Consider the following 21,910-nt stretch of genomic DNA (forward strand, 5'->3'; position numbering starts at 1 on the left):
GTTTTAGTAGTGTCTGCTTTGCGGTCAGTTTGAGTAGTTGAGAAATAAAAAGGGTATCGTTAGACAAGTTAACTTCTCTATTACAGTAAAATAATGTCTCAATGTGTTTTGGTGTCCATATGACCAATTCTGTTAGACCAAACCTCAAATGCAAATAGCGAGTTGAAACCGTTTGTCAGAGAGGAAGACGTGATCTTTCAACTTTGTTGGCTTGAGAGGCAGGGGGAGGGGCTTGGCGTGTGTGTAAACCATAGAGGAAGAGGCCAACTAAAATCTGTCCAAAATAAGCCCAATGCGTTTCTATGGGCTTATTTAGGATCTAAGCTTGTCGCCTGCCTTCCCGCCTTTGGGACAACGACTCCCATTATTAGGGTGGAGACATGCATCTCGTCATTATATACAGATCTCTGGTGTAAATGGGAAGGTGCACACAGCACAGAGGAGTGAGGTAGACGAGACCAAAAATACAACATGAAAACAAGCGGACATAAACGCTCATGAAAACGAAAAATAACAAAATCTTGATACAGGTTTTTTGAATATCATGCAAAAACATAAATTTGAATTAATCGAATGAATTCGATATATCGCCCAGCCCTAGTAGCATCCACATTAATGTAGAAGTGTATCTAAACATATTCTATTCCTATTTACAACAAAAGTTACTCCAAAATGACACAATACATTATTTACCATTCATTTCTATTCGGCACAAAATAATCTGAAACACAAACAGCAAATGCATCCAAAAAGTTTGTAGAGTCACAAGCTTGATGTAATCATTGCGTGCTAGGAATATGGGACCAAATACTAAACTTGTGTATACTTCAATATGCATATACAGTACCAGTCAAAAGTTTGAACACACCTACTCATTCCAGGGTTTTTCTTTATTTTTAGTATTTTTTACATTGTAGAATAATAGTGAAGACATCAAAACTATGAAATAACATATGGAATCATGTAGTAACCAAAAAAGTGTTAAACAAATCAAAATATATTTTAGGTTTTAGATTCTTCAAAGTAGCCATCCTTTGCCTTAATGACAGCTTTGCACACTCTTGGCATTCTCTCAACTCACCTGGAATGCGTTTCCAACAGTCTTGAAGGAGTTCCCACATATGCTGAGCACTTATTGACTGCTTTTCCTTCACTCTGCGGTCCAACTCATCACAAACCATCTCAATTGGGTTGAGGTCGGGTGATTGTGGAGGCCAGGTCATCTGATGCAGCACTCCATCACTCTCCTTCTTGGTCAAATAGCCCTTACACAGCCTGGAGGTGTGTTGGGTCATTGTCCTGTTGAAAAACAAATGATAGTCCCACTAAGCGCAAACCATTCTGCAGCGTATCGCTGCAGAATGCTGTGGTAGCCATGCTGGTTAATTGTGCCTTGAATTCTAAATAAATCACTGACAGTGTCACCAGCAAAGCACCCCCACACATCACATCTCCTCCATACTTCACGGTGGGAACCACACATGCGGAGATCATCCGTTCACCTACTCGGCATTTCACAAAGACACAGCGGTTGGAACCAAAAATCTCACATTTGGACTCATCAGACCAAAGGACAGATTTCCACCGGTCTAATGGCAATTCATCGTGTTTCTTGGCCCAAGCAAGTCTCTTCTTCTTATTGGTGTCCTTTAATAGGGGTTTCTTTGCAGCAATTCGACCATGAAGGCCTGATTCACACAGTCTCCTCTGAACAGTTGATGTTGAGATGTGTCTGTTTCTTGAACTCTCTGAAGCATTTATTTGGGCTGCAATTTCTGAGGCTGGTAACTCTAATGAACTTATCCTCAGCAGCAGAGGTAACTCTGGGTCTTCCTTTCCTGTGGCGGTCCTCATGAGAGCCAGTTTCATCATAGCACTTAATGGTTTTTGCAACTGCACTTGAAGAAACTTTCAAAGTTCTTAAAATGTTCCATATTGACTGAACTTCATGTCTTAAAGTAATGATGGACTGTCATTTCTTTTTGCTTATTTGAGCTGTTCTTGCCATAATATGGACTTGGTCTTTTACCAAATAGGGCTATCTTCTGTATACCAACCCTACCTTGTCACAACACAACTGATTGGCTCAAACGCATTAAGAAGGAAAGGAATTCCACAAATTAACTTTTAAGAAGGCACACCTGTTAATTGAAATGCATTCCACCTCATGAAGCTGGTTGAGAGAATGCCAAGAGTGTGCAAAGCTCTCGTTGGCTGGCCCTCGCTACATATTCGTCGCCAAACCCACTTGCTCCAGGTCATCTATAAATCCCTTCCATGCAAATCCCTGCCTTATCTTAGCTCATTGGTCACCATATGTCACGATCGTTGAAGGAGGAGGACCAAGGCGCAGCGTGGAATGCAAACATATTATATTTATTTAATGAATGCACGAACAAAACAACAAACGATAACGTGACGTCCTCGGTCTAACACAAACCAACACGGAACAAACCAAACGGAACAAGATCCCACCACTACTGTGGGTAAACTGGCTGTTTAAATGTGGTTCCCAATCAGAGACAACCAGCCACAGCTGACACTCGTTGCCTCTGATTGAGAACCACACTGGCCAACATAGAAATAGAACCCATAGAATTTACACCATAGAACATAAACACATAGGAATTTACACACCCCTGGCTCAACATATAGAGTCCCCAGAGCCAGGGTGTGACAGTACTCCCAAAGGCGCGGACTGCGACCGCGCCTCAACATAAACAAAACAGGGGAGGGCTGGGTGGGCATTCCTCCTCGGAGGCGGTTCCGGCTCCGGGCTTGACCACCACCCTCCAATAATCCCCCCGTAGCGCCCCTGGTCCGGTCTGGCCCCGCTGGCTGGAGCTGGACTGGACATCGTAGGAGCGGATTGCTTAAGCTCCGGTGTGGAGCAGCTGACCGGTACCTGACCAGGCACCGGTGACCCAGGCACGGGTTGTGCCGGACTGACGACGCGCACCCCTGGCTTGGTGCGTGGAGCAGGAACGGACCGGACCGGGCTGACGATGCGCACCCCTGGCTTGGTGCGTGGAGCAGCAACGGGCCGGACAGGGCTGACGATGCGCACCCCTGGCTTGGTGCGTGGAGCAGCAACGGGCCGGACCGGGCTGACGATGCGCACCCCTGGCTTGGTGCGTGGAGCAGGAACGGGCCGGACCGGGCTGACGATGCACACCCCTGGCTTGGTGCGTGGAGCAGCAACGGGCCGGACCGGGCTGACGATGCGCACCCCTGGCTTGGTGCGTGGAGCAGGAACGGGCCGTACCGGGCTGACGACTCGCACCCCTGGCTTGGTGCGTGGAGCAGGAACGGGCCGTACCGGGCTGACGACTCGCACCCCTGGCTTGGTGCGTGGAGCAGGAACGGGCCGTACCGGGCTGACGACTCGCACCCTTGGCTTGGTGCGAGTGGCAGGAACAGGCCGGGCTGGCGACGCGCACCGTAGGCTTGGTGCGAGTGGCAGGAACAGGCCGGGCCGGGCTGGCGACGCGCACCCTAGGCTTGGTGCGAGTGGCAGGAACAGGCCGGGCCGGGCTGGCGACGCGCACCGTAGGCTTGGTGCGAGGAGCAGGAACAGGCCGGGCCGGGCTGGCGACGCGCACCGTAGGCTTGGTGCGAGTGGCAGGAACAGGCTGGGCTGGGCTGGCGACGCGCACCGTAGGCTGGGTGCGAGGAGCAGGAACAGGCCGGGCCGGGCTGGCTACGCGCACCATTACCTTGGTGCGGGGAGCAGGAACAGACCGGACCGTACTGGGGACACACACCACTGGCCCTACGCCGGGATCTGGAACGGGCCGGACCGGACTGGTAACACACCCCAGTACCTCTCGCCGTGCCTCTACACCTTCCTTCCCCTCTTTGACCAGTGGCCCCCGTAACCTGGCGGCCTCCTCTGCCAACCTCCCAAATCGCCCTGTGGCAGCCTCTTGCTGCCCAGTCGCCCATGCCGTGTGCCCCCCCCTAAAACATTTTTGGGGTTGCCTCTCGTCCGTCCGACGACGACACTGTTGATGCCGTTGCTCCTCTCTCGCCAGGGCCTTAATCTTAGTCCATGGCCCTTTTCCCCCGAGCATGTCCTCCCAGGACCACCCTTTGCCCACCTGGGCCATCGCCAACCTCTCCAGCTCCTTTCCCGGCGCTTCCTCCCATGTCCAGGCTGCCTGCTCCTGGACACGCTGCTTGGTCCTGGTATGGTGGGATCTTCTGTCACGATCGTCGAAGGAGGAGGACCAAGGCGCAGCGTGGAATGCAAACATATTATATTTATTTAATGAATGCACGAACAAAACAACAAACGATAACGTGACGTCCTCGGTCTAACACAAAACCAACACGGAACAAACCAAACGGAACAAGATCCCACCACTACTGTGGGTAAACTGGCTGTTTAAATGTGGTTCCCAATCAGAGACAACCAGCCACAGCTGACACTCGTTGCCTCTGATTGAGAACCACACTGGCCAACATAGAAATAGAACCCATAGAATTTACACCATAGAACATAAACACATAGAATTTACACACCCTGGCTCAACATATAGAGTCCCCAGAGCCAGGGTGTGACACCATAGCAACACCCACCCGTAGTATGCGTTCCAACAAGTATATCTCACTGGTCATCCCCAAAGCCAACACCTCCTTTGGTCGCCATTCCTTCCAGTTCTCTGCTGCAAATGACTGGAACAAACTGCAAAAATCTCTGAAGCTGGAGACACTTATCTCCCTCACTAACTTTAAGCATCAGTTGTCAGAGCAGTTTACCGATCACTGCACCTGTACACAGCCCATCTGAAATTAGCCCACCCAACTACCTCATCTCCATATTGTTATTTACATTATTTATTTTGCTCATTTGCAACCCAGTATCTCTATTTGCACATCATCTTCTGCACATCTATCACTCCAGTGTTAATACTAAATTATAATTGTAATTATTTTGCACTATGGCCTATTTATTGCCTTACCTCCATAACTTACTACATTTGCACACACTGTATATAGATTTTCTATTGTGTTATTGACTGTACGTTTAGTTTATTCCATTATGTAACTCTGTGTTGTTGTTGTTTTTTCCGCACTGCTTTGCTTTATCTTGGTTAAATAAAGGTGAAATAAAAAAAAAAAATCATGGCTACTTTGAAGAATCTCAAATATAAAATATATTTTGATTTGTTGAACACTTTTTTGGTTACTACATGATTCCATATGTGTTATTTCATAGTTCTGATGTCTTCACTGTTATTATACAATGTAGAAAATAGTCAATATAAAGACAAACTCTGGAATGAGTAGGTGTGTCCAAACATTTGACTGGTACTGTAAGTGAATTTGTCCCAGTACTTTTGGTCCCCTAAAATGGGGGGACTATGTACAAAAAGTGCTGTAATTTCTAAACGTTCACCCGATATGGATGAAAATACCCTCAAATGAAAGCTGACAGTGTGCACTTTACCGTCATAGTCATTGTATAGTACAGAGCCCCCCCAAAAAAGAATTGTCACTGTCCAAATAATTACGGGAGGCACTGTAATTGAACTTAGTTCAATAAAATATAAATAATATTTTTCCCATTTCAGAGCGAGTGTGCATATGTTGTGAATGATACAAACCTTAGAATGTCTTAGAAATCAAAACATATACGGGCTGCATGATGTGACTATGGGCTATTGATGATTTGAGAAAGTAGCAAAAAAGGTTTACGCTGCTCTGTTCCTTGCCTCAGGCTGCACAGCTGTTCTCTCATCAAGTGATCATATTTTCACCCATCAGACTATTCTCAATTTAATGTTGTCTTTACTAATATGTAAAATGAGTTTAGATTTAGAATATAGTGAGCTGGAGAAAGGAATGAAGGAGAGAGAGGAGGAGATGGAAACCCGTGGTGGTGAGATATTCTCTATAGCTAAAGGTAGGCCTAAAGTGTCAGCCTATTAATTATGAAAGTATAAAAAATGCCCTATTACTAGGCTATTCAAAATCAAATACAAATGTACTATAATTGTAGGCTAACTGTAAACCGCCCTATACAATCAGTGAAGCAACAGCATTGCCTAGGCCTATACATTCTCTCCCAGACTCGTGGATAAAGAGTTTAGAGTGTAGCATAAGGTAACCAGCCCATCCAGTATGCATAATAATACAGTCCAGACTCAAAGGCAATTTACTAAAATGTGTTTAATTTTGGAGTATAGGCTAGACCAGTGGTTCCCAAACTTTTTATAGTCCCGTACCCCTTCAAACATTCAACCTCCAGCTGCGTACCCCCTCTAGCACCAGGGTCAGCGCATTCTCAAATGTTGCTTTTTGCCATCATTGTAAGCCTGCCACACACACACTATAGGATACATTTATTAAACATAAGAATGAGTGTGAGTTTTTGTCACAACCCGGCTCGTGGGAAGTGACAAAGAGCTCTTATAGGACCAGGGCACAAATAATAATATAATAATAATCAATCATTTTTCTCTTTATTTAGCCCTCTTACATATAAAACCTTATTTGTTCATCAAAAATTGTGAATAACACACCACAGGTTAATGAGAAGGGTGTGCTTGAAAGGATGCACATAACTCTGCAATGTTGGGTTGTATTGGAGAGAGTCTTAAATAATTTTCCACACACAGTCTGTGCCTGTATTTATTTTTCATGCTAGTGAGGGCCGAGAATCCACTCTCACATATGTACGTGGTTGCAAAGGGCATCAGTGTCTTACCAGCGCGATTTGCCAAGGCAGGATACTCTGAGCGCAGCTCTATCCAGAAATCTGGCAGTGGCTTCTGATTTTAAATTCAATTTTCACAGAACCGCTTGTTGCAATTTCGATGAGGCCCTCTTGTTCAGATATCGGTAAGTGGACTGGAGGCAGGGCATGAAAGGGATAACGAATCCAGTTGTTTGTGTCATCCGTTTGGGGAGAGTACCTGCGTAATTGCGTACCCAGCTCACTCAGGTGCTTCGCTACATCACAGTTGACATTGTCCGTAAGCTTGAGTTCATTTGCACACAAAAAATCATACAATGATGGAAAGACCTGTGTGTTGTCCTTGTTAATGCAGACAGAGAAGAGCTCCAACTTCTTAATAATAGCCTCAATTTTGTCCCGCACATTGAATATAGTTGCGGAGAGTCCCTGTAATCCTAGATTCAGATCATTCAGTCGAGAACATCACCCAGATAGGCCAGTCATGTGAGAAACTCGTCATCATGCAAGCGGTCAGACTAGTGAAAATTATGGTCAGTAAAGAAAACGTGTCAATACTTTGCCCCTTGATGGTCGCTGCCCATATCAATGCATAATGCAGAAAATACACGAGAGTTCAGGGGCCTTGCTTTAACAAAGTTAACCATTTTCACTGTAATGTCCAAAACGTCTTTCAAACTGTCAGGCATTCCCTTGGCAGCAAGAGCCTCTCGGTGGATGCTGCAGTGTACCCAAGTGGTGTCGGGAGCAACTGCTTGCACGCGCGTTACCACTCCTCTATGTCTCCCTGTCATGGCTTTTGCGCCATCAGTACAGATGCCTACACATCTTGACCACCAAAGTCCATTTGATGTCACAAAGCTGTCCAGTACTTTAAAAATATCCTCTCCTGGTTTACAGTGGTTTACAGAAGAGGATGTCTTCCTTAATTGACCCCCCATAAACGTAACGGACATAGGCCTATACCAGGAGCTGTGCCAGGCCCGCCATGTCTGTTGACTCATCCAGCTGTAACGCATAGAATTCATTGGCTTGTATGCCAAGCAGTAATTGTTTCAAAACATCTCCTGCCATGTCACTGATGCGTCGTGAAACAGTGTTGTTTGATGAAGGCATTGTCTGTATAGTTTTTGGGGGCCTTTTCCCCCAGCATTGTCCCAGCCATATCCGCGGCAGCAGGAAGAATGAAGTCCTCCATAATAGTATGGGGCTTGCCTGTCCTAGCCACTAGGTAGCTCACCATATAAGACGCTCCTAGCCCCTTCTTATTAATGGTATCTGTTGCTTTTATACATGTCTTACTACTCGAAAGTCGTCTTAATTCTCGCTCCAAAAACTCCCGTGGCTTATTTTTCAAATGGGCATGTTTCATTTCTAAATGTCTGCGCAAGAGTGAAGGTTTCATTGAGTTGTGCGATAGTATTTTTGCACATATAACACACTGTGGATTAGGAAAGGCACTACTCCCAAATAAGTGAACCCCAAATCAATGTAGTTCTCATCATATTTGCGCCTATTCGATGGTCCAACGTCCTGTCTGTTGTTCGGTGTTTTCCCGGGTAAAGTGGCAGTAGCTCTTCGGCTGCATCAGATTCACAACTGTCAGTGTCCATGCTAGCTGGGCTAGCAACAAATGTAGAATTACTGATGCTAGCATTGGATGTGCTGGTGGAAGCAGAACAACTTGTGTCGTTGACAGGTGCAGGTGTAGTACTGCTGGTAGTAGCAGTACTACCAGTAGAGCTGGTATGTGTCTCTATGGACGCGGGCTGTACTTTTTTTAACCATTTACATTTTCGAACAAATGGAATGAGCAGCAGCTACGTTTGGCTACATACGGACGGTTAGTTTAATTCCTGCAAGAGAGTAACGGTTAATGTGATTGGATGTTAATTATTTGACTAGTCTACCTGTATTTGTCATTGTGTTGTTATTTTGCTGAACACTAGATGGTTTAATTTTATTTTTGGCAGTGAAACGAGGCTACTCAGGCGAAGAAAAAACATCACCGAAATGTATAGCCCCGTTGGAAAATGTAAATGGACTGTTTGAAAATGTGAATCACATTTTTATTTGGTGTATCCCTGACGGCATTGCGCGTACCCCAGTTTGGGAATAGCTGGGCTAGACCAATCATGTACCAAAGACATCTTAAATCAGTTTTGTTTGATGTTTTTCTGCCGTGTGTAATATGGGTTAGGCTATGTATTGTATAACGGCACAATACTTATTTTAATTCAGGAAGAAAATGTGGCCTTGTTCCTATGTATAGGTCTATGCATAAGCTCTAATATGCGTATAGTGTTTTGAATTAATCACCTTAGAAAGCGCAGTCCATTTCATTGTGTTAGTCTTTGAAACAACATCCACAACGACCATGTTTTCCTCTCAACCTGTTTTTGAACTTCACATACTAATAACGCGTGTCCAGAGTGCATAAAAGGAGATGACCGTGATTTTTAGAAGCACGATACTATTTTGATGATAAATGTTTGATTTGATTTTCGATTGCATTTCCATTGATGTCAGAGCGCTTAGAGGGATAATAGAGCCCTGAGTACCAGATCATTAGGACCTGATGGTCATTAACGAGTTGGGTACTACTAACGCATGTCCAGAGTGCATAAGAGGAGATTACCGTGACTCAATGGTCATGTGGAATTTTACTGCGGTCATGACTCATGACGACTGGTGTGGCGGTAATACTAACCTCATAGGGGTGTAGTCATATCCTCTGTCATTCTCAAGATTGTGGCTGGGTGATGTTCATTTGCTGGAGCAGAAGTCCATTGGCCTGTGTAGCCTGCGTTTGTGGATGGAGAAAGAAGGGATACAGTGCATTCGGAAAGTATTCAGACCCCTTCACTTTTTCCACATTTTGTTAGGTTACAGCCTTATTCTAAAATTGATTAAATTATTTTCCCCCCTCATCAATCTACACAAAATACCCCATAATGACAAACAAAAACTGGTTTTTAGACATTTTTGCAAATGTATTAAAAACTAAAAACAGAAATACCTTATTTACATAAGTATTCAGACCCTTTGCTATGAGACTCTAATTGAGCTCAGGTGCATCCTGTTTCCATTGATCATCCATTTACATTTACATTAAAGTCATTTAGCAGACGCTCTTATCCAGAGCGACTTACAAATTGGTGCATTCAATTTAGGATAGCCAGTGGGACAACCACTCCCTTAAAATTATGGGGGGGAGGGGGGTAGAAGGATTACTGTTATACTATTCCAGGTATTCCTTAAAGAGGTAGGGTTTCAAGTGTCTCCGGAAGGTGGTCAGTGAATCCGCTGTCCTGGCGTCGTGGGGGAGCTTGTTCCACCATTGGGGTGCCAGAGCAGCGAATAGCTTTGACTGGGCTGAGCGGGAACTGTGCTTCCGTAGAGGTAGGGGGGCTAGCAGGCCAGAGGTGGATGAACGTAGTGCCCTCGTTTGGGTGTAGGGTCTGATCAGAGCCTGAAGGTAAGGAGGTGCCGTTCCCCTCACAGCTCCGTAGGCAAGCACCATGGTTTTGTAGTAGATGCGAGCTTCAACTGGAAGCCAGTGGAGTTTGCGGAGGAGCGGGGTGACATGAGAGAACTTGGGAAGGTTGAACACGAGACGGGCTGCAGCGTTCTGGATAAGTTGTAGGGGTTAAATGGCACAGGCAGGGAGCAGGGCCAACAGCGAGTTGCAGTAATCCAGATGGGAGATGACAAGTGCCTGGATGAGGACCTCTTTGATGTTAGCGGAGAACGACAGGGTATTGTCCAGGGTCACGCCAAGGTTATTTGCACTCTGGGAGGAGGACACAATGGAGTTGTCAACCGTGATGGCGAGATCATGGAGCGGGCAGTCCTTCCCCGGGAGGAAGACCAGCTTCGTCTTGCCGAGGTTCAGCTTGAGGTGGTGATCCGACATCCACACAGACATGCAGAGATGCGATTCGCCACCTGGTTATCAGAAGGGGGAAAGGAGAAAATTAATTGTGTGTCGTCTGCGTAGCAATGATAGGAGAGACCATGTGAGGATATGACAGAGCCAAGTGACTTGGTGTATAGAGAGAATAGGAGAGGGCCTAGAACTGAGTCCTGGGGGACACCAGTGGTGAGAGCGCGTGGTGCGGAGACAGATTCTCGCCACGCCACCTGGTAGGAGCGACCTGTCAGGTAGGACGCAATCCAAGAGTGAGCAGCACCGGAGATGCCCAACTCGGAGGCAGCAGATAGGTCTAGAAGGATAAGAGCAGAGGAGAGAGAGTTAGCTTTAGCAGTGCGGAGAGCCTCCGTGACACAGAGAAGAGCAGTCTCAGTTGAATGACCAGTCTTGAAACGTGACTGGTTTGGATCAAGAATGTCATTCTGAGAGAGATAGCAGGAGAGTTGGCTAGAGACGGCACACTCAAGAGTTTTGGAGAGAAAAGAAAGAAGGGATACTGGTCTGTAGTTGTTGACATCGGAAGGATCGAGTGTAGGTTTTTTGAGGAGGGGTGCAACTCTCCCTCTCTTGAAGACGGAAGGGACATAGCCAGCGGTCAAGGATGAGTTGATGAGCGAGGTGAGGTAAGGGAGAAGGTCTCCGGAAATGGCCGGCCGTCACATCCTTAAGATGTTTCTACAACTTGATTGGAGTCCACCTGTGGTAAATTAAATTGATTGGACATGATTGGACATGATTTGGAAAGGCACACACCTGTCTATATAAGATCCCACAGTTGACAGTGCATGTCAGAGCAAAAACCAAGCCATAAGGTCGAAGGAATTGTCCGTAGAGCTCCGAGACAGGATTGTTTCGAGGCACAGATCTAGGGAAGGTTAGCAAAAAATGTCTGCAGCATTGAAGGTCCCCAAGAACACTGTTGCCTCCATCATTCTTAAATGGAAGAAGTTTGGAACCACCAAGACTCTTCCCAGAGCTGGCCGCCCGGCCAAACTGAGCAATCCGGGGAGAAGGGCCTTGGTCAGGGAGGTGACCAAGAACCCGATGGTCACTCTAACAGAGCTCCGGAGTTCCTCTGTGGAGATGGGAGAACCTTCCAGAAGGACAACCATCTCTGCAGCACTCCACCAATTAGGCCTTTATGGTAGAGGGGCCAGACGGAAGCCACTCCTCAGTAAAAGGCACATGACAGCAGCTTGGAGTTTTCCAAAAGGCACCTAAAGGACTCTCAGACCATGAGAAACAAGATTCTCTGGTCTGATGAAACTCTTTGGCCTGAATGCCAAGCGTCACGTCTGGAGGAAACCTGGCACCATCGCTATGGTGAAGCATGGTGGTGGCAGCATCATGCTGTGGGGATGTTTTTCAGCGGCAGGGACTGGGAGACTAGTCAGGATCGAGGGAAGGATGAGATCCTTGATGAAAACCTGCTCCAGAGTGCTCAGGACCTCAGACTGGGGCGAAGGTTCACCTTCCAACAGGACAACGACCCTAAGCACACAGCCAAGACAACACAGGAGTGGCTTTGGAACAAGTCTCTGAATGTCCTTGAGTGGCCCAGCCAAAGCCCGGAGTTGAACACAATTGAACATCTCTGGAGAGACCTGAAAATAGCTGTGCAGCGCTCTCCATCCAACCTGACAGAGCTTGAGAGGATCTGCAGAGAAGAATGGGAGAAACTCCCCAAATACAGGTGTACCAAGCTTGTAGCGTCATACCCAAGAAGACTCAGGGCTGTAATCGCTGCCAAAGGTGCTTCAACAAAGTACTGAGTAAAGGGTCTGAATACTTATGTAAATGTGTTTTTTTGCAGTGTTTTTTTTTTCATTCGCAAAAACTGTAACAAATGTTTTTGCTTTGTCTTTATGGGGTATTGTGTGTAGATTGATGAGGGGGAAAAAAAACAATTTTATTAATTTTAGAATAAGGCTGTAACGTAACAAAATGTGGGAAAAGTTCAGGGGTCTGAATACTTTCCGAAGGCACTGTAGATAGAGAGAGCAGGATGTAGAAGGAGCAGGATGTAGAAGGAGCAGGGACAGATGGAGGGATGCTGAGGAGGAGCGTGTGTGTGTGCCAGCCTTGAAAGGGCAGTGGGGTTTGGCATGATGACACGAGAGGACATTACGCCAACTAGGGCTGGGAATTACCGTTGCGATATCATGATACTTACAGTGCCTTCAGAAAGTATTCACACTCCTTGACTTTTTCCACATTTTGTTTTACAAAGTGGGATTAAAATTGATTTAATTGTACATTTTGGTCAACGATCTACACACAATCTGTAATGTCAAAGTGGAACAAAAATTCTAATATTTAAAGATGTATATACACTACCAGTTAAAAGTTTGGACACACCTACTCATTCAAGGGTTTGTCTTTATTTTTACTATTTTTTACATCGTAGAATAATAGTGAAGACATCAAAACTATGAAATAACACATATGGAATCATGTAGTAACCAAAAAAGTGTTAAACAAATCAAAATATATTTTATATTTCAGATTCTTCAAATAGCCACCCTCTCAACCAGCTTCATAAGATAGTCACCAGGAATTCATTTCAATTAACAGGTGTGCATTCTTAAAAGTTAATTTGTTGAATTTCTTCCACAAAAGCCTTCTTTGGTAAAAGACCAAGTCCATATTATGGCAAGAACAGCTCAAATAAGCAAAGAGACTGACCCAAACTTAAGGAAAGCTTTGACTATGTACAGACTCAGTGAGCATAGCCTTGCTATTGAGAAAGGCCGCCGTAGGCAGACCTGGCTCTCAAGAGAAGACAGGCTATGTGCACACTGCCCACAAAATGAGGTGGAAACTGAGCTGCACTTCCTAACCTCCTGCCAAATGGATGACCATATTAGAGACACATATTTCCCTCAGATTACAGCGATCCACAAAGAATTCGAAAACAAACCCAATTTTGATAAACTCCCTCATATACTGGGTGAAAAACCACAGTGTGCCATCACAGCTGCAATATTTGTGACCTGTTGCCACAAGAAAAGGGCAACCAGTGAAGAACAAACACCATTGTAAATACAACCCATATTTATGTTTATTTATTTTCCCATTTGTACTTTAACTATTTGCACATTGTTACAACACTGTATATATACATAATATGACATTTGAAATGTCTTTATTCTTTTGGAACTTCTGAGTGTAATGTTTACTGTTAATATTTATTGTTTATTTCACTTTTGTTTACTATCTACTTCACTTGCTTTGGCAATGTTAACATACGTTTCCCATGCCAATAAAGCCCTTCAATTGAATTGAAATTGAAATTGAATTGAGAGAGCGAGGGAGGGAGACTGGGAGAGAAACATACAGAGAAATGGAGTGAGGATTAGTGGAAAAGGAAGGCTAGGGGAGGGGTCAGTCAAGAGTCTTGCTCTCTCCATCCCTAGAGCATGTGAGGTAGGGATGGAAGGAAGGTACAGAGGAAGAGCGAGAGAGGGGAGGGGAGTGAGAGAAAGATGAGCAGGGTGAGAGAGATTTAGAGCTGCGAGTTAAGCTCTGTCAGGAGTCTTGTTCTTGGAGGCAGAAACAGCCGCGTGTGTGTGTGGTGTGTGTTTGTGATGTGTGTGTGTTATGGTCTTTGTGTTGTGTGGCATTGTGTGTGTTGTTTTCTCCGTGGCAGCATATAGAGGATGTATCACTTACAGCGTCACAGGATCACCCCACACTGGATCGACACACACCTCTACCCTCAGGGGTATCATCACAGATCAATAACCACAACTACTGAAGTGAGTGTGTGTGTGTGTGTGACGGATGTGTATTCTGTGTTTGTTTGTGTGTGTGTGTTTAACCTCTGAAGAGAAGGATTGACACGTTCTGCTGTTGGAGATGATTTGCTTTTAGCGCCACATCAGATGGGATGAAGAGACACTATTTTCATCATAATAACCCGGGGCTTCATTTATAACCGTTGCGTAAATTCAACACTAAATATTTGAAAAGACTGCGCACGTACCAAAACATTACGATGTATAAACTTGGCGTACGCCATACATTAACATGTTTCCCGTTATAAATCAGACCTTTCTTAAAACAGTGGGTGCATGAACAAGCAGAACACCGCCTGAAAAACGCAAATCATTCACCTTTTATGGTGACAATAACGCCCTTATTTGCTGTATACTTTGGAAGTATTGGAATTAGGCCAAGAGTATCTAAAGGAAATAGCGATGGCAAACTTGATCAAATGTCTTTGGAGATGTAGGCAGAGTGACATTTGCTGTATCTGACCGTTTTTAAAGACACAAACAATTGCAAATTATTGTGGACCTGTAAACAGATCGTTTGATATCGTTTGAATGCATTAGTGTTTTGCATTCACTTTTTCCACGATCCTAAATTTGCTGCACTGCCCACGAATTCTGAAACATTGTCTACTCTGAAACAAATAAACTACCGCAGGCCTACTTACAGTGGTAGCCTACACACTTCAATGCAAAAGATCAACTGTCTGTTCACCTGTTAAATTCTACTGTATGTTATAAACCCTCTGTCGTATGCATAGAGCAAGATCTTGGAATTAAAATAACTTCATAGGTCCAATTAAATGAGAGAAGTGCATGGTAATTTGTTGTATGGCTATTTCGGGAATATGAACTCATCATGGCCAGAAAAGGTGAGGAATTTATTATGCAATGATTATGTTTATAAATGAAATATTGTCTACTTGAGAAATGTGACATTACAGACGTAGCCTACAAAAGATGAACCGTCTGTTCTAGTGTTAAACTGGGCTTCGGTTCGGATCGCATAGAGCAAAATAGGCTGCTTGAATTAGCTGATCTATTTACTACTGTGAAGTGGGTCCAATTAAATGAGAGATGGGACGAATGGTAGCCTATTCTAACTTGTTGTAGGCCTATAGGCTATTTTACCAGTATGAAACTAACACAGTCATAAAAGGTGAGGAATGTATTCTGCAATGATCATGGAAAGAAAATAGATAATAGGAAACATGCCTATTTCTAATTATTTTAGAATGAAAAGATGAATTGATTCTCGCTCTTCTCACTAACAGCAAATGATTGCATCTTCTTATTTTAGTTAGCTACCTGTTCTTTTGTTATGAATAAGAGTGTCGTCATATATTTCTGCACAAGGCTACTACTAGCCTACTACAACGCTACTTCTGGTTTCTTGCAATGCAAGGCTTCAACCACTAGAAACTGTGCGCCCGCATGGTCTAAAGTTTGTGGGAGGATAAGCACATTCTCACGTCACGTTCATTTTTTGCATGAAAACTCGCGCACGCATGTTTTGGGGCATATTTTGTTTGTTCGCACTGTTTATATATGAGGCCCCTTGGGATCAGTGGCTTTGAGACAATTTGTTCACTGTTCTGCTTTGTTCATCATTCTATTCTGTCTCTTTCTCTCTTCATTTCTCTCTCTCTCTTCATTTCTCTCTCTCTCTTCATTTCTCTCTCTCTCTTCATTTCTCTCTCTCTCTTCATTTCTCTCTCTCTCTTCATTTCTCTCTCTTCATTTCTCTCTCTTCATTTCTCTCTCTCTTCATTTCTCTCTCTTCATTTCTCTCTCTCTCTTCATTTCTCTCTCTCTTCATTTCTCTCTCTCCATTTCTCTCTCTCTCTTCATTTCTCTCTCTTCATTTCTCTCTTCATTTCTCTCTCTCTTCATTTCTCTCTCTCTCTTCATTTCTCTCTCTCTTCACACATGCTCTCAGCATCACACACACACTCTCCATTTTCACTCTGCAATGGGTATGACACAACAAACAAAGCGCTAATGAATGTCGTGATTTATTTTGATTGTGCCCGTCTCAACATGTTGCATGGGAATTGTTCCAGTCCCCTACCCCTATACAAGGCATTGCCTTTGCAGAGATGCCTGGTCCTCCAGAGGACACTAAAACACCAAGTGAGGATGGAGAGGGCGAGAGAGAAGGGGGTAGAGGGTAAAAGAGAGAACATTTCAGCAGCAAGTTAACTCAGCCACCCACATCCACATAAATATTGCAACTAATACTGCACATGTCCCTTATCAGCCCTCATGATCACACCGTCAGCTGCATGAATCAGTGAGTGTTAGTGGAGGAGGGAAAAGGAGAGGGAGAGAGGGAGGGGATATTGTGGGTTAAGTATGGGTGTGAGACGACACACACACACACACACAGCATGCAAGCAAGCAAGCACCAGACTGGATTCTGGTGGAAAGAGTGTTGGGTGAAGTTGGATGCTGGTGGAAAGAGTGTTGGGTGAAGTTGGATGCTGGTGGAAAGAGTGTTGGATGAAGTTGGATGCTGGTGGAAAGAGTGTTGGGTGAAGTTGGATGCTGGTGGAAAGAGTGTTGGGTGAAGTTGGATGCTGGTGGAAAGAGTGTTGGGTGTAGTTGGATGCTGGTGGAAGGAGTGTTGGGTGAAGTTGGATGCTGGTGGAAAGAGTGTTGGATGAAGTTGGATGCTGGTGGAAAGAGTGTTGGGTGAAGTTGGACGCTGGTGGAAAGAGTGTTGGGTGATGTTGGATGCTGGTGGAAAGAGTGTTGGGTGAAGTTGGATGCTGGTGGAAAGAGTGTTGGGTGAAGTTGGATGCTGGTGGAAAGAGTGTTGGGTGAAGTTGGATGCTGGTGGAAAGAGTGTTGGGTGAAGTTGGATGCTGGTGGAAAGAGTGTTGGGTGAAGTTGGATGCTGGTGGAAAGAGTAATAAGCAACAGTGTGTGGGTCCTTCCCTGGAGTCTGTATAAGGACATTTTAAGAGGCTTGTGTCGGTGACCCTGTCCTATGAGAGAGAGAGAGAGAGAGAGAGAGAGACTTATTAGACAAGGTTCCTCTCCACCCCTCCCCCACCTGCTCTAGTCCTGGCTACAGAGAGAGAGAGAGAGGGAGGGAGCTCTTTATTTGGTGTTCCATTTGTTGTAAACATGTTATCCTCAAGGGGGAAGCGATTTTAGGAGCAGAATCATCCATAAAAACAGAGACTTTTAAGAACGTAATAGCTATTTGTGTTTTCAATCTAGAAAAGTGGAGTATGCCTGCCTGAAGCAGAGCCAGATTGGGTCTCAGAGCGATCTTTTGTCACAGGGTTTATTGCTTGTATTGGTTGTTGTTACTGTATAGAGTGATAAATCATTGATGTGGCAGCGGTTTGCCCATGTTCTGAAGAAGCATATAGGATATAGGGGAAACACTGCTAAGGGAGAAGTATACTGCCCGCTCACAGAACAGTTTGGGAAGGTTCTAAGAACACTTCATATTCTATTCTGTATTAGAAGGTGTTACATGACTATTAGCCTACACTGGGACACAGTGTTGGAGTTAGAGTTAATGTTGGAATAAAGAGCAGAAGAACTAACCACCCCCCTCTCTCTCTCTCTCTGTCCCTCTCTCTGTCCCTATAGAGAAGTTGGTAGCGTACCAGAGGGAGTTCCATGCCCTGAAAGAGCGCCTCCGTGTGGCTGAGCACCGGACCCTGCAACGATCCTCAGAGCTCAACAACATCCTGGAGCAGTTCAGACGGGCCATTGCAGAGACCAACGGCAGCAAGGATGCTCTCACTAACTTCTCAGGTACAGACACACACACCCATCCATCCATCCAGGATGGATCTACACACACCGACACACACACACCCAGGATGGATCTACATTCACCAGCTTCTCAGGTCACTGATCACAATATATATAATAATAATATAATATGCCATCTAGCAGACGCTTTTATCCAAAGCGACTTACAGTCATGCATGCATACATTTTTCTTTTTGTGTATGGGTGGTCCCGGGGATCGAACCCACTACCTTGGCGTTACAAGCACCATGCTCTACCAGCTGAGCTACAGAGAACCACACATAAAGACCCATTCAAGCTGAATCCCCCCTTTCTTAATGGGGAACTCGGCAAGGGTTGTGTATTCTGCCATTAATGGAGAATAATAGACTGGATGGTTCAGCTCTCCTCTTATCTAATAGTACCTATCCCTCAGGCTATAGACCATCTCCATCCTAACCAGGCCTTTAGTAATGCTAGACTTGAAGTAGAATGAACATAATGCTCTAATCTAAAAAGTTCATCCACCACGCAGAGGAGGTGATTACGACAAGAAATCACTCCAAAGAGAAGCCATGTGGATATACATGTATAAATTAAATTCTGTATCTCCACACGGTTTAAATGAAGAACTAGATTTCATCTCCTTCCTATAGGCCACCTTTAAACTGTTATACAAGAACACTGTCCATATCAGATTTTGCATATCGTTTACGAGTCAGTCCAACATATTTATGAACGACTGAGGCTGATGTTCTTTGTGGTAAGCCATCTCATGAATTTATATAATGTATCCAAGTGAGCAGACACCTAAGTCAATTGATTCATGAATTGCCCTTCGTGTCCGCTCTCATACCCTATAATTCTGTATTTCTTTGTGACAAAAGCCACATCCCTGATTGGCAATCCTGATTAGAAGCACCTGCTACTCATCAGTTGTTCTTTCCAAGTGCTGTTTTGAATTAAAATAAAATGTTACCTACACACTGAAGAAGGCTGCAAAGCCGAAACATCTGTGTACGCTATCCCTGATGCAGTGAAACATCTGTGTACGCTATCCCTGATGCAGTGAAACATCTGTGTACGCTATCCCTGATGCAGTGAAACATCTGTGTACGCTATCCCTGATGCAGTGAAACATCTGTGTACGCTATCCCTGATGCAGTGAAACATCTGTGTACGCTATCCCTGATGCAGTGAAACATCTGTGTACGCTATCCCTGATGCAGTGAAAATAATAATAATAAAAAATAAAAAAATACGCTTTATGCAACATCTTTTTGAGTGCGGACCCATTACCCCTTTTTATTTGTCTGAATTCACGGGTTTAACGCAACAGCCAAGCTTCTGGGAGAGCGCCATGGTCCCCTTTTGATTAGTTCTCAACCATTCTACCAGTTGTAACTCTATGATTCCTTCCTGTATCTCTGTCAGATGAGACCCAGAAGCTGCTGAAGGAGCTGGCAAGTAGGAAGCCTCTCCAGGTGCCAAACATCTACCACCACCTGCCTCACCTGCTCAAGAATGAGGGTAGCCTGCACCCGGCTGTCCAGGTCGGCCTGGGCCGCACCGGAGGTGAGAAACGTACACACACACACACACGTGCGCATACAGGCAAGCACGCGCACACACACACACACACACTGCCTTTGTTTCCCGCCCTCCCAGTCCATGCTTCCTTTGTCATAACGGTTCCTACGTGGCCTACAGAGCCCCAGTGGCCTGGCTGATACATGTATTGTCAGCCCTGTTCTAGGCTAGCGTGTTCTCTCTGGCTGTTCTATGCTAGCGTGTTCTCTCTGGCTGTTCTATGCTAGCGTGTTCTCTCTGGCTGTTCTATGCTAGCGTGTTCTCTCTGGCTGTTTTAGGCTAGCGTGTTCTCTCTGGCTGTTCTAGGCTAGCGTGTTCTCTCTGGCTGTTCTAGGCTAGCGTGTTCTCTCTGGCTGTTCTAGGCTAGCGTGTTCTCTCTGGCTGTTCTAGGCTAGCGTGTTCTCTATGGCTGTTCTAGGCTAGCGTGTTCTCTATGGCTGTTCTAGGCTAGCGTGTTCTCTATGGCTGTTCTAGGCTAGCGTGTTCTCTATGGCTGTTCTATGCTAGCGTGTTCTCTATGGCTGTTCTAGGCTAGCGTGTTCTCTATGGCTGTTCTAGGCTAGCGTGTTCTCTCTGGCTGTTCTAGGCTAGCGTGTTCTCTATGGCTGTTCTAGGCTAGCGTGTTCTCTATGGCTGTTCTAGGCTAGCGTGTTCTCTCTGGCTGTTCTAGGCTAGCGTGTTCTCTATGGCTGTTCTAGGCTAGCGTGTTCACTCTGGTTTTTCTCGGCTAGCGTGTTCTCTCTGCTCTAGCGTGTAAGGTTGTGTTACACGGCCTCCCATGAGGACCTTTGAGCTCACAGCACTGTGTGTGTGTGTTACTTCAGGCATAAATATGAGCGATTACTCTCTCCATTGTAGCTGGGAGGCCAAGCTAGGCTCCAGTCTCACTCAGTCCCCTATTGTCCCACACTGCATGAACCCATTCTCACCAGTCACCATATCACATTCTCTTTTAAAGGGTAGGTAGCATAAACGTAACCACATGTAACAAATGGATTTGCAGTAGAATCAGCACCCAATGCAAGTCCCAATGCAAAGTTACACCTCACTTTAAACATAAAACTGATCAGAATGCCGGGTGTGACGTAATATGGAGGACCCGGCAAGCTAGCCAATTCCCTATAATGTAAACTCCAACAGAAATAACTTCAAATGTATAACTTCAAATTAAACCAAATTGTTTGCACTCATGACTACTGGTTACAATAACATTTTCAGCCAACTAACAAACAAATACTTAATTAATTTATTGTTACTGTAACGTATACACAGTGAGTCAGGAAGCAGGTGCAGAAAGAGTTTAATATTAAGACAAGGCAGATGAACAAAACAGGAGTAGCGTACTGAACGTGAAAACAAACCAATACTGCCTGATGACTTAGGATATAGAGGGCTAAATAAAGGGAGAGTAATCAAGGTGATGATGAGGTCCAGGTGTGCGTAATGATGATAGCCAGGGCCGGTGGTTAGTAGACCGGCGACGTCAAGCGCCGGAGCGGGAGTAGGTGTGACAGTTACAAATCCGATTGCAAGGTTGTTAGCCAACTAGCCTGCTAACGTTACCCCTACTAGCCTGCTAACGTTACGTTAGCACTGCATGAGTCAGCCAGTTGCTATCAACACCTAGCTTACAGCTACATTAAAGTAAACCAACGTTTTGGAAATACATAACGCCATCTAACCAGTTATCAAATAATGTTACCGGTATATGAAGCTATCTTAACCAGCCAGCTGAAGTTCGTTATGTATTTTATTTGTATTTATTTTTACCCCATTTTCTCCCCAATTTCGTGGTATCCAATTGGTAGTTAGTCTTGTCTCATCGCTGCAACCCCCTACAGACTTAGGAGAGGCGAAGGTCGAGTGTCATGCATCCTCCAAAACACAACCCTGCCAAGCCGCACTGTTTCTTGACACACTGCTCGCTTAACCCAGAAGCCAGCCGCACCAATGTGTCGGAGGAAACATTGTCCAACTGACGACAGTTTGCAGGCACCCAGCCCGCCACAAGGAGTCGCTAGAGCACGATGAGACAAGGACATCCCGGCCGGCCAAACCCTAACCCTAACCTGGACGACGCTGGGCCAATTGTGCGCCGCCTCATGGGTCTCCCGGTCACTACCGGCTGTGACACAGCCTGGGATTGAACCCGAGTTT

The 21,910-nt window shown here is 45.1% G+C and overlaps 1 protein-coding gene across 1 annotated transcript in view; it reads left to right on the forward strand.

The window, feature by feature from the left end:
• The window catches only part of mgat4a (alpha-1,3-mannosyl-glycoprotein 4-beta-N-acetylglucosaminyltransferase A), a 92,403-nt gene that overhangs the window by 23,102 nt on the left and 47,391 nt on the right, over positions 1 to 21,910 (forward strand). Inside the window, exons 2-3 of the mRNA XM_045206720.1 lie at positions 18,017 to 18,184; positions 19,598 to 19,738. Of these exons, the coding sequence (XP_045062655.1) occupies positions 18,017 to 18,184; positions 19,598 to 19,738 (309 nt within the window). The remainder of the gene's footprint in view (positions 1 to 18,016; positions 18,185 to 19,597; positions 19,739 to 21,910) is intronic.

This window comes from Coregonus clupeaformis, chromosome 23, assembly GCF_020615455.1.
Source record: "Coregonus clupeaformis isolate EN_2021a chromosome 23, ASM2061545v1, whole genome shotgun sequence".
NCBI lineage: Eukaryota > Metazoa > Chordata > Actinopteri > Salmoniformes > Salmonidae > Coregonus > Coregonus clupeaformis.